The 17,465-nt window shown below is 38.3% G+C and overlaps 1 protein-coding gene across 3 annotated transcripts in view; it reads left to right on the top strand.

Annotated features, from left to right (window-relative positions):
• Positions 1 to 506: 506 nt before the first annotated feature.
• Positions 507 to 17,465, top strand: part of ZMYND8 (zinc finger MYND-type containing 8) — a 116,242-nt gene continuing 99,283 nt past the window's right edge. For 2 of the 3 annotated variants that reach the window (XM_051976525.1, XM_051976522.1), the window contains exons 1-2: positions 507 to 575; positions 9,960 to 10,030. In XM_051976525.1, coding sequence (XP_051832485.1) covers positions 562 to 575; positions 9,960 to 10,030 — 85 coding nt within the window. In that variant the 5' untranslated portion in view covers positions 507 to 561. Of the gene's footprint in view, positions 576 to 1,530; positions 1,684 to 9,959; positions 10,031 to 17,465 lie in introns of those variants that run through there. The other variant, XM_051976523.1, reaches the window with a different exon arrangement.

Here is a 17,465-nt window from a genome sequence, read left to right as displayed (position 1 = left end):
GATTTCTCCCCTTTCTCCCCCATTCCCCACAGTCTCCCCTGCCTCAGAGGGCCGACTTCAGCAAGGCTGTTAGCTGCAGAAGCGGCTGGGAGTTTTCCTCCCTGAAAGAAGAGCTGCTTGTGTCTGTCTGGGAGCTGGGAAGGCTTCAAGGCTCTCAGCACAGCCCTCAGAAGCAGGGCTAATCCCAGCTCCCCGACCTCGGGATCTGGGCTGGCTGTCGGAGGGCGCCTTCCTCTGCTCAGAAATCTAGTCAGGGTGTGGAGGAAGTTCATTCGGGGGCTGCTTTCCCAAGTTTCTCTTGCTGAAAAAGGCCTAGCTTAGCCTGTCTTTTTCTATGCACAGGATGGCTCCTGCTCACCAGGGCTGCACAAAGATAATCGCTCAGGAAGTGTTTCAGCCAATCCCCTGAAGCTTTACATTCAGATTTACCGCAGGAGCCAATCCAGGATTAGCTTTTATTAGGAAGACAGATCATCAAGCTGAAGTGCCAAACCCTTTCTGTGTGAGTTCTAGTGCCTGTCCTCCATGTTTTATAAGTATTGACATAACACTGTGTTAACAATGCATCCACAGAGGTAAGCCTTACTTTTTACCATTTTTTTTTCTCTGAGACATATGAATTGTGGGTTAACAGTTTGATTCTCTGGGATTTGTCGAGCAAAACTCACCCCACAGCACTTTATTAAGTTGCAACTGTTTAAATGTGCTTTCTTGGGTCACATGGTCAGTAGCCATTAGCCATATCTTTATTTTTCAAGCTGGCCAAACCTTAGCATACCTACTCTTTCACCAGGGGATGGGGCTTCTTCCCAGTGGCTCCAGGTCCTGGTATTCCAAAGAAGCTTTCTCTCTCTGAGCAGTGTGGCTGTACTATTGTCTCTGGCTCACATGCCTGCTAGGGGAGAAAATGGAAGGTAAGGGAGCAGATGCATTTAACTACCCTTCAGGGAGCCTAGGAAGGCAGACAGCAGACCAGGCAAGTTTACCTTTCCAAACTGGGTAAGGAACAGCTAAACTCACTTCTGTCTATCAGAATCTGGGCTTGGGGAGAAACCTTGCCATCAGCAGAAAGGGCTAATGACAGATTTTAACAATTGGGCCTAGGTGTTTGGTGTACTTCATCCTTTCTGTGTATTACAGTGCATCTTAACTTGAAATGGGTTATCAAATTTTCCTTCCTTAACAGTCCAACAGTGTGTGCTCCTTCTGAAGAGCAGCCTGGAGACAAAATGTTTCTAAAAAGTCTTCCTTCTTATCTTTGGAGAGTTTTCTAAGGGACTAGGGATAGGGGGTGGAAATAGATAACAACAGCATGCAGTAATAAAGTAATAAATCTGAAGGTATGACTTATATTTTAAAAATCCTTAGCTTTCTTCTCTTGCATGATTAAGTAGAATAATGTATCTTTTTATCTTTGCTTCTCTTCTCTTCCCCCCCCCCCCCCTCCCTTTACACTGTATCCTCCTCAGTCCTCTGCTGTGTAGGGCAGAGGAAGAAAATCATATGTGGCTCATGACAGACAGCATTACATGTTGTTGAATATGTATGTATGTGTGTGTGTCTGTGTGTTTTTAATACTACGTAACTCTTGTAAAAATTTCCTTTTTGATCAATTCCCAAATCTGCCAGCCTGGTTCTATCTTCTTAACTGGAAAAATGAGACGGTTGCTTGCACCCTGGTTGGTAAGTAAGCAGTGCCCTGAGATGTGGACATTTTTAATAGTTTTCAAAACATTTTTGGATTTTAACAGGGGGGTAGTTAGTGCAGCAGGTGAGGAGGGCACTGTTGGGGGCTAGGCACAAATGAAGAAAATGAACAGTATCTGTTTCTAAGTGACTTGTGCATGTAAACTGTGTTAGTCTGAATACAGTTGGTTTATTTGTTTGTTGTTTTTTTGGATAACCTGCTGTTAAGATTGAAGCTTATACTTCCTGTTTATCCCCCGGCCAGAAAAAAAAATGTTCTACTTACTGTGTTACTAGCCCCTTAATTGGTTTGTATGGAGGTTAGAACTCACTATAGTAGTTCTTGTTGCTTATGAGATGTATTGAAAGTTTTAGTCCTCAGCAGAATCTTCTTTTTAAACATTGGAAAGGGGCTTACGTTGTTCCTTATGTTTTAAGATGTTATATGCAGTGTGAAATGCCATCCAGGACAAAACCTCCTTTACTTCAGGAACTGACCTTGAACAGATTATGTACTTTTTATTCCAAGTTGGAGCTACACATCTGTATGTATGCATGTTTCTTCCCAGTTGTTGGGGTATTTTTTTTTTTTTTTTGCCACATTTTTCTTATGCTAATGGGGTACTTAGGAGTTGCTAGGGAAAAACAGATTGCTTAATGTGTCTCTCTCCAGAATTTCTCTAGGAAGTTCCTTCTGTAAATTTCTAGTCTGGATATCCATCCAGTATGACTTTGCAAATGCTTGTTTTGTAATCAGTTATTGTTTTCATGCCAACTTAATGAATAAAAGAATCCCCTTTTTTTGTAGTTTCCTGCAACCCACACCTTTAGCTCCAACTGAAAAGTTCATTTAATGAGGAGAACTGTCCCAGATTGTAAGTTGATAAAAGAATGTTGAAACACAGACCAGCATCTTAAGAAAGTTAAGGGCACTGAATGATTTGCTCTTGAATAATTTTTGCAGTGCATAAAGTCAGAGCAAGTACATCACAGAAGTAAGTTCAGACACTTAACTGCTTTCTTTGTTCTTACCTAATTGCTCGAAATGCAAATGATATCTTAAGGCACGTCACCTTCCCTAGAACCTACATACAGCTACCTGCCTCTATGGCGACCAGCAGCTGGATTTTGAGAACAAAACATTTACTAACATTCTGTATGTTTCATGTAAGAAAGCTAGGGCAAGGGAGATGTAGCCGAAAAGCTTGCATTAAAATGGCTCCCACAGGTTTTGTTAGAGGATCTGTTTCAAATATCCAGCTTCAGACTCACTGCTTCCTGAAGTCTACAGCCTCAAACAAGCTGTCCTTGTCCTTCCAACTGAGACCACAACATCGTGAGTCTGCTGAAATTTCCTATTTTTAATTACTTAAATATAATTCTTTTATAGTATACCAAAAAAAAAAAAAAAATAAATGTCTGCATTGCAGCAAGATGTCTGAGACTAGGTAGGGATAGCAGTGCTGTCTCACAGAGCAGCCCAATCAGGATTCTTCAAGCAGTCTTTGCACCAATCGCTGCTACGGGTAGGTTAAAGATTGACAATTGCAGTGGCTAGACTGAGAGGCCCTTCTGGAAATTTCTACCATCTTTGTTCCATCTAAGTTAAGCAGCTAAGCCAAGCTGAAAAATTTTATATATACAAGGTATAATGTCCCATCTGATGTTCTGTTTAGAAAATGAGAGTGAGAGGCAGCAAGAGAGTGTGTCATGTATAGGGTGGGCTGTACTGCTCTGTAAGAAACAAACTCAAGCAAACTGGCTTTTATTTCTTCTCTCCCAGACTTTAAAGGAGTGATTTCCTACAGCTGAAAGATTAGGTGTGGAGATCATTGCAGGAAAAAAAAATAACTGGTTTTATTAGGCTACACAGAAAATGGCCAGTGTTCTGGTGGAACTAGAAAGTTAATTGTACATAATCACTCTGTAAACTTTCCACCAAAGGGTTATTCTAATAGCTCAGGTTGAATATGATTAGCCAGTTGGTGCCAAATCCACTCACTTTTATAATTAGCTTCCTAAAGATTTGGGGAGAAAGATAGAAACATAGGGCCTCCTGGATTATAAATTAGGGATGAACACAATAGCTTTGTTGTTGGAGTTAAACAAAACATCTCCCTTTCATAAGCAGAGGAGACACTGGTTCAGAGCTTCACTAAATAGGGCTAAGGGGAAATGAGTCACTTCTTAAAAGTGATGACAGTCACACAGAAACCCAGAAGGAAAAGGTAGGTTTATCATAGAAACCACTTCAAATATGGGATCTCTTTGTTTTCTTTCTCTATTTCAATGGCAAAGGAGGTAGTGGCATCTGAGTTCTCCCTTATGCCTCTATTGACACTGAGAAAGGCATATTCCCAGGATACCTTTACTTTTCCATTGGGGATATTTAGTTTAAAAAAAAAAAAGATTAGAGACCCCTCTATTAGTGTTTTCCTTCCTTCTATCCTCTCTTCCTTCCTTCTTTTCTTCCTTCCTTCTTCCTTCCTTCCTTTCTTCCTTCCTTCCCCCTCCCTCCCTCCCTCCTTCTCTCTCTGTCTCTGTCTCTCTTTATCTTTCTTTCTCTTTTTAAAACAAGGCTTTGCCCTTTTGGCTTTCAGTTGTTCAGCCAGGCTGCAATTTTTCTTTTCCTTCAACTACTACTTCATCCCTGACTCCCCACCCCCATTTTCATTAATGGCCAGCAAGCATGTAGTAGCCATGTGAGACCTGCAGCTATGGCAGCAGGAAGGCAGGCAGTCCCCATGCAGGCTGCCCAACCCCTGCAATGCTAGGGAGACCAGCCTTGGAAAGTGCCCTCTTTTCCTCCTTTAGAGCTAAAAGCAGTCACCCTGGAGCTCCAGCTAGCTACATAAAAGAATGTTGAGGTCATTCTCAACCTTGCTTCCTCCTGAAATAGTAAACTGTGCATTATCTACTCTTAGGCTATGAATTTGGCCCCCAAACTGGGTTTAGAAATCTATTGTTATTTCTGAGCGAACTGTCGAAAATCTAATTTGTGAGTATGCTGGGCATGAACACATTTGGTGGGTTTTTTTTTTTTTTTTCTTTTATGCAAGTTCAAATTGTGTCTCTTTAGCATTAACTGTTGTAGCACCAGTTGTTTTTTAACTCTCAGGATTTTATCAGCAATATTAAAAAAAGCATCATTTTTTTTTTTTTGCATTCATATTCCTGATACATACTGACCTATACAATTATAACATGCACATATTACAAATATATTTCTTTGTAGTCATGATTGGTTCAGAACTTCTTTTGAGCTTCTGCTGAGGTTTAAGGCGAAAAACAATCTGTTTATTTTGCCTGGGCCTTAGTTTAAGGAGTTTTAGTTTGCATGGATTTTCAGACCATGGACTGAACTTCAAACACTTCCATTTAACTATTCCTTTTGGCATGCTGAGTTATTTTCTAATGTATATTGTGAAGGGAATAAACCGTTTCAGTCAGTACACATTTAGAATTCTTGGTTATTTGCTGTTGTACTGATTTTGCCTGATTTTCTTTTGCATACAGTTTTTGCCATGGAGTCTTGCTATAATTACTAACCTTTTAACCCTTTAACTGGATTTATGCTTTTTCAGGGGCTCAGAACAAGCTTCATCACCAACTGTGTGGTGAGGGGTCAGGCTTTCCTTAGTAACCTGTGACTTCACAAACTGCCTTGTCATTATTTGTCTGTTCTTAGCTAAATGCTTGGTTGTCAGGAGTCCTTTAGTCCACTTTTCCCATTCCTGAGATTTAGAAGATGACTTGGAAAATAGCATTGCTGTTTAAATGAGAGATAGAATTATTGAATAAACTGCTACCATTTTAGCCACAGTGAGTGCAGGAATGAGGCATTGCAGGGCTGCCAGACGCCATTTTAAGAATCCTGCTTGAGTAGCATAGCTACCGATGGGTATGAGGCTGTTAATAGGTGAGTGCTTATATAAAGCTGCAATTTATTCAGTCATGGCATGCTAATCTTTCCTCCTCACCCCCAACTTTGATTAATTACAGATTTTGAGAATTCATGGTTTATAGATTCTGCTCACTTGTGATTTGAGGGAATGGAGGAAGGAATTATCTTGGGGAGAAGATAGACAAATTGGTATTTTTAAGGAAAACAAGAAGAACAACAAAGATCTTTCAGAGGGCATGAATCTTGACCTTGAATTAGTGTGATTCTCATGGGGGAGGACCAAAATCTTGTGCTTGATCGTTGGCGTGACTTTCCAAATCTGTCAGCTAGTCTTGGTTAAATGTCAAGGTGATAGGAAGCATTTTGAGAAATGAAATATATGGTTTTGTGTGCATTTAGGCATTTTCTGTCCAAAATGAGGGTGAGGGTAAGGGAATGTACCTTATTCCTCAGATGTGTTGAAAACATACCTGGGAATTATCATCTTGCCTGGACTCCTCAGAATTGTTAACAAGAAGGCTTAAAAGCAGACCCTAAGATGTGCAGCAGTTAATCTGTAACTTTTTTTTTTTTTTAAATTGCTCTTTGCAGCTAAAGCAGGTTAAGATGCAAATCTAAATATGATCATATTCGTGCATTGGGTGAGGAATATTGTTATTGCAGGGATTGAATGCTTTTGACTTTATTTGTTGGCACTGTTTGTTGTTTAAATTATCTAAAATGTAACAGTTTGTGAGATAGATATACAAGCCAAGTCACGAATGTTAAAGTAAATCGGTGATGCCATGTATGAGATAGAAAAACTATGGAATAGAAGTCAAATAAGTTCATAGTGAATTTTCTCTTTTAAGCTGAGAATGAGTGACTTCCCATCTTTTTTTCACCTTTCCCTACTGCTGTCTCTTCCTTTTCTCCCATAAAATTGGGTTACAAAATAATGTTAGCTTATTGAGCAGGAGTTATTTGTTTCTTTGTTTTTATTTTTCAGTTTATTCTATCCAGGAAGCAGCAGCTTACTATTGGGAAAGCTCCACCATGTTGTCAGTGGCTATTATGTGTGCAGTCCAGCTAATAGCAGGGGTGATAACAGCACGATTTCAGATGCAACTGCTTTTTTAAAAAATACCATTCATTTAGCCTGCTTTTCAAGGAATTGAACAAGTGAGAATGCACAACGATGCAGGATTCATTCAGACAGGTTCTAAGGAATTCTTAGGAGAGCTTCAGATACGAAGCTCATAGTTATTCTGTAAAAGACCATAGTGCTTCAGCATTGAACCAAAATAAGATCAGTGATGCAGAAAAGGAAGTCTCTTAAGATGTGGCTATGCAACATGACTAATTTTGTTTCCTAGTCATTGTTATTATAAACCAAGTGTTTTCTTTAACTCTAGTTTCTCTCCCATTCATTTAATTTGATGCAGTATGTATGCATGTCTTTGCTATCCGAAACAATAATGTGTTTTTCTCTGAGAAAGATGGGTTTTCAGAATTATTGTACTTATCTCTTGCCAGAAGAAAGCTTGTGATGATATTACTAATGCTGGGATATGTAGAACAGCTTAACTTTCTCCCCCCTACCTAGAATTGATTATTTTAAACTCTTGCTGCAGATAGCAAATAGGTAACTAGGTCGCATATTTAAGCCTCTTACCAGCATTCTTTCTTAGGATATTCATTTTTCTTGGACTAAAACAAGCCAATTTATTGTTCTTTTGAATTAATTCTTTGTAATCAGCATACCTTTGAAATTTGTTTTTTGTCACTGCTGAAATGATTATAACTTATTGGTGTAATTGTTTCTTCTCTTATAGCATGTTTTAGTTAAATAGTTTTCTCAGAATTCTGCCATTCAAAACATTTGATCAGTTTCAGGAAGTTTAGTATTTCTTGTAGGATTTTAGTGGAAGAAATTCTTGAATTGATAAAGAAAAGGCCAATTGCTCATTTTGCTTTGTTTTGAAATTAATTATCCATCTATCTTGTGCTAAAAGCACTAGAAATATTTTATTTTCAGCCACTTCAGGCAAGAAAGCAAACCATCAGATTGCAAAGCCCATGTGTCAGGGGGTGAATATGTATTTCCAAGTATAGAATGTTTATTTCTTTAGTTCTCAGGATGCAAGGTAAAAAATATTAATGTGAAAATCATCCTCAGCCATCACTGTTACATTATGTTGAAGTGAGGATGCTTCATTCCATTGAAAATTATCTAGGAAAACATATCAATCATTTGTTTGTGAAAAAAGGGAGTTCATGAATTTTATAACTTGTAATTAAATCTTTTGAAGCACAGGTATATACAAATGAAATAATGATTGTGATGGTGAAATTTGAGTGGGACAAAGCTTTGTTACTGTAATTTAGATTTGCTTTTCATTTTTCTGTCAACCACTCTAAAATCCTGAATCTTAATTCTGTGGGGGACCTCTTTATAATTTCTCCCTATTTCCTCTCTTCTCTATCTCTTTCCTTCCCCACCCTTATTTTGTCCAGTGTAATCTTTGGGTATCCATGTGTTAGAGGGAACGAATATATCTATATCCTTGTTGATATTATTGTTTTTTCACAGAATTCCAAGACTTAGATGGGACTTTAAACTATAGTATTTTTGAAGTTGACAGGACTTTAGAACAAATAGAAGGTACCTTTAGGATAATTTAGTCTAACTCCTACCCAAATTAGGAATTCCCCACCACAGCCAATTGAATCGATAGGCCAACCTTTGCTTGTAGAGCTTCAGATGATGGAGAATTCATTCATTAGCTCCCATGACAGCCCATTCTTTTGTTGGACAGCTCTGATTATTATAGGAAGTTCCTCCTTCTGTTGTTTCAGCCTTATATTCTTGCATTAATTTGAACCTTCCTTATATATCCTATATAGTTCCAGTGTGTAGTTGGCTGTAAGACAAAGAGGATGACTTAATTCTGACTTGTATCTCCTAGTTAGGGGATTGTTCTGGATCTGATTCTCTTTAGAATGCAATTTTTCAGTATTGCCATTTTGACGTATTACATTTAAAAAAAATACAGAATCAAAATCTGATACATATGATCTTGTATTAAAAAAAAAAAAATCAGAGGCTGCCTAGAGTAACAGAACATATTAGAAAAAGAACTAGAGATCTAAGTACTATTCCTGGCCCTGCTTTTCACTTGCTGTGTGACCTTGGGCCTCCTATTTTCTCCTTTGTAAAATGAGAAGACTGAAGTAGATGGTCTTTACTATGTTCTGTGTTCAAAGGTCTCTTCCAGCTCTGCCATTCTGTATTCTAAGGGCCCTTCTATCTCTGACATTCTACTTTTTTATTCAGTTTCAATTTCTATTCAGTTTGGGGGGATGAAAATGATAGTACTTAAATAATTTGCCCATATATGCCCATAAAAAGAAATAAATATTTTATATGGTTTTAAGGCTTGAAGTGAAAAAAGAAAGGAACTCACCTGCTATCCTCACCAACCCTGAATAATTTGGGGAAGGAGAGAGGCGGGAGTGAATTAAGGAAGAGGAAAAGATGGAGGAGAGGGGGAAGGGAAGAAGGAGGAGAGAGAGAAAGGGAAGAAAGGAAGGACAGTTTACTGCAGTTTGCACCTGCTTAGTAGGGCAGGATGGGAGTGAAATCTGCTCAGAGGAGGAACATTGCTTCTCCTCCTCCCCTCCCCCTTCCAAATAATTGTTCCTTATTCTTGTTTGGTGGTGGAGGATAATTGCTCACAGCTTGAAAGAATATTGATCACTACCTCCTAGTTTCACTGGACTGGGAGGTTCTATCCCTTAGAACTACAGCTGGTTTCTTGAGTTATTCTTAAGAGACAGGGCATTCATTTCTGATCTGTTACCTACATTTTCCCATTCTGTTAATTTATTATTTTTTTGGTCCCCTCCTTGTGAGGGATGTTGTCAGGTTTAGATAATTAATACCTTAGAAATATTTAGAACTCCTTAAGGAAAGGCTCCATTAAATACAAGTTTGTATTGATATGCTTTTATGCAAAACAATATTCAGGAATCTCTGCTTCTGGCTCTTTATAAGACCAATGTAAACTGCTCTCCCCAAGCTCCATTGTAACAATTGGACACATAGTATCTTGCTGAGTAATATTGGAAAGGGGTTGAGAGAAGTTACTTTGAGTATCAATAGCATAATATGCTCAGCTCTAATACTAATAGAGTAAAATCAAAACAAAACCTTATTAATTTCTAGTAAAGTCTAATTAAAATCAAGTGAGTGTTTAAAGATGGGGTGTGTTACGTGAGATTTTCAGTCAAATTAGTTAGATCCCTTTAGGTTTTTTTTTTTTTTTTTTTTTTTTTTTTTTTGATTTTTTGATATGTTTAAACATGAAAATAATTTGCTCTATTTCAGCTTGGCTGAAGAGGAGATAAAGGCAGAACAGGAGGTGGTAGAGGGCATGGATATCTCTACTCGATCAAAAGGTAAGTCAGAAACCCAGTGTCATCAAGGGCTTTGGGAATTGGGAGGTATTTGCTATTTAAAAAGGGAGGAAAAGTTGGGATTGTTTTTGTGGTTTAAAAGCAGTGACTTTCCAATCTGTAGTTGCAGGAGCAGTCAGATTTCAGATGTGGCTCTTGGGATAGAGTTAATTTGGAGGGAAATAACTTCTTCTGGTTTATTTTTGCATGTTCTACTTACAGGACCTTTTTCTGTTCTCAATGCCTATCTGTAGGTACTTTGTGGTGAACCCAGAGAGAATGCTGAGTGATTTGGAGTCAGGAGAACTGGCTTTATAAGTCCAGCTGTGTTATGTGCTCCCTCTGTGACCTTGGGCAGAGTTATTCTTGGGTCTCAGTTTCCTCATCTGTAAAATGAGAGGGTTGGACTGGACAATCTTTAAGACCATCTCTAGCTCTAAATCTTTGATTTCTGTGACCTTGTGAACTCTGACTTTTGCTAGGTATTTGACCCCAGGCTAAGTCATGTAACCATCCCTGTTGACTTGTCTGTTATAAGGAATGTGCTTTGAGGCTGGAGGCTTTCCAAAACCGAGTTTCTATTGTTATATCTCATGATTTTGGACCTTCAACTTTTTACTGAATGACCTTTGGAAATTAGAATATAAACAAAACTGATTAAGATGAGGCCAGAGGCCCTCTTGTTGTTTTCATTTTCAAAACTGGGCTCTTTGGAATTACAAAAGGAAGAGGAAGTTGGTTTGCCACCTTTGAAAATGGTAGCTTCTATCTCTAGACAGAAAAGAAACTCAATGTTTGTTGGCAGTCTGAGGCCAATTTTTGTGTTGAGGACAAATTTTAATAAAGCCTGTAACTGGAATATTGTTTTCTTTCCAAATTCAGCATTGATCCCAGAAGATTCACTATTGGGCAGGCCTTCTCTTTTTTACTTTTGGTGTTGGAAAATAAGCAACCCGAATTTATGGCCCTTATGACCTCAACTCTCCCCTAAAAGAACTATCTACGCCTGCCTTTCCTTTTAGTGAATCGACTTAGAGATGGATTGTCACGCCAGCATTCTTTCCATAGTTTGGTTGATGATTTGCTGTAACTCTTTTCTTCTAGCTTAATTGTCCTGTGCTAAAAGAAGGGGATTTGTTCTTTCGGTGATTCAATGGGTCTTTATGACTAGAGAGCTTCTTTGATAGGTATTTTGTGCAAAGGCAAGAGAGGATAATCTGCTGTCTGTTCTTAAATGATTCAGGAGAAGCATTTAATAAACACCTACTCTATGCCAGCTTTTGTCTTAGATATTGGGAATATAAAGAATAATCGCTAACTCTTATCTAGTAATTTAAGGTTTGCAAGGATGCTTTGCTAATAGTTTATCCTTATAACAATATTAGCTGCTGGATGGTTTTGTCATCTCCATTTTACAGATGAGGAAACTGAGGCATGCAGAGGTTAACTGATTTGAGGTCACATAGCTAATAAGTATCTAAGGCTGGATTTAAATTAAAATATTTCTGAGTCCAGCCCCAGCACTTTATCCATTGTACCACTTACTTGCCTTAGGTTTAGCCCCAGTTCTGAAGCGCTTTATGTCTCCAGTGAGACTGTAAACTCCCTACAGAATTATGTGGAAGATTATTTTGGCACTTGAATAGAGAATAGCTTAGTGAGGGAAGAGACTGGAAATAAGGAGACCAATTAGGAGGCTCTTGTAGTTGTTTAGGAGAGAAGTAGAGTTGTGGCTGGGGAGGGAGAAGCAGAGGAGAGAGATATTGTTGGAGAATGGATAAGGCTTAGTAACTTATTTTATAAGGGTGAGGACAAAGGAGAGGGAAGGGTCAGGATGACTTTGCCACAGAGGACCTGGGTGGATGGTAGCATCCTTGTCGGACATATAGCAGGTCAAGTCTGGGATTTGGGAGGGTGAAGATAATGAGCTGTTTTGGATATGGTTGAGCTAGAATTTCCTAAGAGACACCTAGATTATGATATCCAGCAGGGAGATTCATAGATTTAGAGCTAAAAGGGGCCTTGGTGAGTTGGTAAAGGATTTGATTTCAAGAGACAAGAGACTGAGAGAAGAGAGGGGGAAGATAATGGGTGTGGAAGCTGGAAGAGGGAATTTATGGATATAAAAAAGTTAAAGGCTAAACAATATTTTTTAATGAGGTAATACGTGACTTAGAGCAAGTGAAAGAAACTGATGATGTTCAGTCTGATGAATTAAGAAAAAGGATGTCATTGTGGGTTGGGAAGGCTTAAGAGAAGAGATGGGACTTAACTGGAGCTTTGGAAGAAAACAAAGATTCAGACCCACAGGGATGGGCCAAGGTATATCAGGTGGGATAAAGGGAGTGGTATCAGTTACCAACATGGGAGTGCACATATGTTTACGTAGACTTGTCTAGCTAGAGCCAAGGATTTATTTACATGGATGAATAGAAAGGGGAAGTGGTTTGGCCAGAGTTGTAAAGACATGTCAGGTTGGAACTCTGGGAGTCATTGAAGGTTTTTGAATATTGGAGAGGAGAGGGACATGGTGAAAGACGCTTAGTTAAAATATGTTGGATAAGATGGAGTATAAGGAATTGGAGGAGGAAAAATTGGAGCCTGAAAGACTAGATAAGAGGCCATTGACAAATCTGGGCAAGATGGAATGGGAATCTGAACAAGAGAAGAGAAAGAAACTGAGAAGAAAATCAGAACAATTAGGAAGGACAAGAATGTGACTTATTTCAAGGAACTGTAATTTGTTGTCATGGTATTCTCTTCATGGATACTGTTCACAATCCTTTTGTGACTCAGACTATTTTCATGAATAGTTGTCACCAAAAAATTCGCCCACATTGGGATAAGTTTCGGAAATTAGCCAGGCTAGTCCATTAAGACAGAGTTGATTATTGGGTCTAAATTCATATCCTTTCCATTTTAGTACGATTGGCCAGATGTTAGATTATGAGAGTGTAGCCAGAATAGTGAAAAGAATACGGCTGGATTTGGAATTAGAGAATTTGGGTTCAAATCTTTGCACCTCTAACTAATTATTTCCTGAGAGACATGGAATGAATCACATAACTTTTTTGAGCTTCAGCTTAATTGTCTGTAAAACAAGGGGATTGAATTAGGTAACCTTTGATCCCTTTCAGCTCAAAATTTATCTTATGGTATCTTATGGCTACGATTCTAAGTCCTTCCCATGAAGAGACAGCATCAGAGAAAGCCATTAGTGGGGGAAGCTGCTACTATAAAAATGATAATGATGATTCCTCAACAAAAGGAGGCTAGTAGATGTTCTATAATGGTGACTGAATTTTTGTTTTTCTGAAAAAGAAAGCCACATATTGTTGCTATTTGGGCCCTGGTTACTCTTTTCCAAAGGGATAATATTCTAAGAAGAGCTTCTTTGAATCTTCTTCAGTTAGTTGAGGCTAGGAATCCTTTTTCCTTTCTCATCCTTATGAATTACTTAAACTGTGAAATACATTAGTTGTCTCTTCATTCTCCTGCCCTGCCTAAGAGGTGTGATAAGGTTTGCTTTCCTTCCCATCCCCTGTTGCCTGTGACTTTTCACTGTGAACACCTTTTTATGATCTTTTACTGAGAATGGAGACTCTCCTTGTTCCCTCCCTAGCTTGTAGTCCTTGGAAGCTTCTTGTTGGGACTCATAACAAAGAGTTTCATCCCATTTACAGCAAGGAACACTGCCTCCTGGGATATTTGCTTCATGAAACTGGCTCCAATATAAGTTGGAAGAGGGAGGGGCGTGTGTGGGGAAGTTATTATCGGAACTCTGTGTTGCTTACCTCATCCTGGCCCAGTTCCCTTTCTGACCAGAGAATATCCTGGACTGTTAGAAGAGCTGGAATGGATCTTAGAAATTTTCAGTTCCAACCCCTTTATTTTATATATATGAGGAAACTGATTTGGTGATTACCCAAGGTCACACTGGCAATAAGGGACAGGACTGAGAATTGGACCACTATCTTCTGACTACAAAGCCTTGCTAGTGCTATAAAGGACATTATTAATCATCACTCGTTTTACAAAGTTAAGAGCTGAGATTGAGAGGGGAAGATACTTGTCTGGCATCACACATTACTGATTCCTGGCTGAGTAGGTGGGGTCCAAGCAGTGGTGATTGCATTGGCTGTAGTTGTCTATGGAAGTAGTGGCCTGATACCTAAGTTCAGCATTTCGCTGCCTGCCATTTAAAGATCAAGTATGGACTCCTGTTTTCTCCTGCTTTCCTCAAGACAGGGAGCTGGATGCTTTGTTATGCATTAGCACTGTAGAATCTCTTACAGGTTTATATGTGTCAATTTTGGGGGAAATATATTACTAAATGGTCTGGAAATTAATCTTGAGGATTGGTTGGTGGCCATAGTTTATATTGTTGTATGGAAGAGTTTTAGGCTTTAGGATGCCCTGAATTTGGTAAAAATCAGTCAGATTTTCTTTACTTCCAGTCGCTTGCTCTGTCCATAACTTTATTGTTCAGTTGTCAGTTAGGCCCCAAAGTGTGGTTCCTTTTCCCCATCTATTTCACCCTCCCTTTTAATTGATTAATTTCCAAGCCTGTCTTTTCAAATGGACTTCCTGGCATTTAATCAGCCTTTGTAGTTGATTTGGACTTTAGGGTTATAGGATGTGGATTTTCCTGGAATAATCCAGGCTGACTTTGTTTTCTGACAAAACAGGAACTTTCCTTTTCTCAAATGCTAATCACAGCAATGACTACAGTAGAATAGAGTGATAATAACCAAGAGCTTCTGTCTCAAGTCAGATCAGTTTCCCTAGTATATCAAAGAACTTATTGGGTTGTAATGGAAAGAGCACTGGTCTTATCATGAGTGACTGGAACTCCATGCCAAGTCAGCATGACCTTGGAAAATTCATTAAATGTATAATGGATGGACTAGATGGATTCTGAAGATACTTTTAGCTCAAATAGACCAATGCCAGGTCTATATACAGATGTGTTGAAGAGTGACATGATACAGTTCTCCTGTTTGTTCTATTTCTATCTTGATGCTTGCCTGCAAGTACCTCACCACAGTCATTGCATCATGTGAATGCTCTGAAAAGCAGTTACCAAGGCAGAAATCCATTAAAGAAAAATCAGGGGAGGTTTCTGACTCAGCCTCACCCTGAGCACAAGGAAGTAAACCACCTGGAACTAAGATGCAGATGTAAAACAAAAACAGAAACATAACAACATTTATAAACCAGGAACAATGTTGTTGACACTCAAAATTCGCTAGGTATAGATCTGCTTTAAGAGATGGAAATCACATTAGAGTATGCACAATTACAGCAATTTACTAAGTGGCCTCAAACTTTAATTAGCACAGGATGTGAGTTCTAATTGTTGTATATAAATTAAAAGTGCCATCTCACAAAAAGGCTGTTTCTAAAGGAGATAGTGAGATATACCTTGTATCAATTTTCAGGGAAAAACACTTAATTAAGAAACTGTAACAAATGGGTTCTTTCATTTCCCATTCATTTCCCAGTCTTTTCAAAAAAAAAAAAAAAAAAAAAAAGAACCATAATTCCATTAACAGAGGCTTTGAAATTGCTGGGAATTCTTCAATTAAAAAAAGTAGAATTTTATATATGTTCCTGTGTACTTAGACACAACTTTCATTATTAAACACCAAGAATTTTGGATAGCTGTACAATGAAAAATAGAATAAATTTTAAACTGGAAGAGAACTTAGAGTTCATTTGTTCCAATTCCTTCATTAAAAAAAAAAAATATTTATCTTGATTTAACAAGCACCAAAACAAAGAACACTTTCAAAGAACAAAGTGAAGCAGAAAAATCTACATATTTGATAACATTCAAAAATGTATGTCATTCTATCCCATGATTCCCACTACTACCACTTCTTTCCACCATCCTTCACCTTACTTCATCATCAGTCTTCTGAAGGGGTATTCCTTTATTTTCCAAAAGAGAACCTGAAATGTGAAGTTAAGTGACAGGCTCATTGGTAAAGCCAGAATTTTGAACCTTTGGTTTTTCCCACCACTACGGTGGACCTGAACTGTCTTTTCAAATGTTTGCTGCCTGCCATTTAAAGACCAACTATGGACTCCTGTCTTCTCCTGCTTTCCCCAAGACAGGCAACTGGATGCTTTGTTATGCATCAAAAAAACTGAACTTTTTTGGCAAGCAGTGGCTAGTTGGTTATTCTCTTGTTGGGTATCTTGACTGGAACCAAGGGTATGTGAAAAGCAATAATGGCAAATTAGACTGAAAAATTAAGAAAGAATCAGACTGGGGAGAACTCTAAATGCTTCATTGAAGAGTTTGTATTTTATCCTAGAAAATATGCAGAGTCTGATCCTATAACCTCAGGTAGGTCACAACCTTCTTGATTCTCTGTTTCCTTATTTGTAAAAATGAGGGACTTGGACTGAGGTCCCCTCCAGCTCTATATGAATGTAAGATTTGGAGAGGAGAAAAAAGACTTTATCTGACTTTTAAACATACTGATTTGGGAATTGTATGGAAGATAACTGAGAAACTGACAACAAGGAAACCACTTAGGAAGATATTGCAGTAGACCACTTGGGAGGCCTGATTTTGGGAAGAGATTGTGTTGAGTGTAGAGAAGGGGGTGGATGTGAGAAATGTTTGGAGATAGGATTAATTTGGCAACTGATCAAGTATTGGAGTTGGTAAGAGTCTAAGATGATTTCAAGGTTGAGTGATTGGTCAAAAATGGTCAAGTGTGAAATAGGTGTGGGTTTGGTGGTGGAAGAATATGTAGAGTTCTATTTTGAACATGTTGAGTGAGATGTAGAAAGATCTGGATGGAGAAGTCTATTATAATTGAATACTAGAGTTCAGGACAGATATTAGGACTAGATGTTTAGAACTGGGAAATGTCTGCATAGTAGCTAACTTTTTTTTTTTTTTTTTTTTTTTTTTTTTTTAGTACCTTAAGGTTTGCAAAACACTTTACAAATATCTCATTTTATCCTTGCAACAATTAAGAGATTGATGCTATTATTTTCCCCATTTCACAATTAAGAAAACTGAGGCAGAGAGGTATTAAATGACTTGTCCAGGGTGATAACAAATAGCAAGTGTCTGAGGTAAGATTTGAACTCCTGTTTTCCTGAGATCAATCTAATTCTATGTCCACCATGTCATGTAGCTTTTAAGAAATGATAATCGATCCCAAAAGAACTAATGAAATTATCAAGGGAAAAATAGGGAGAGCTTAAGACATAGTCTTGTTGGACCATCTACAATTTATGGGTAGGAGGAGGTTGATATAAATAGGAAGAGGAGAGGACAGAGTAGTCAGACCAGTTGGAAGAGAACCACGAGCCAACAAATAGAACAGACTCCAAGGAAGGAAAGGGCATCTGGAAGAAGAAATGAGAGGCAGATCAAATACAATTAAAACTAAGAAAAAGCTATTAGATTTAG

Source organism: Antechinus flavipes, chromosome 2 (genome assembly GCF_016432865.1).
Source record: "Antechinus flavipes isolate AdamAnt ecotype Samford, QLD, Australia chromosome 2, AdamAnt_v2, whole genome shotgun sequence".
Lineage (NCBI taxonomy): Eukaryota > Metazoa > Chordata > Mammalia > Dasyuromorphia > Dasyuridae > Antechinus > Antechinus flavipes.
Note: the sequence above shows the minus strand (reverse complement) of the source record. Positions and strands in the feature narration are given on the sequence as shown.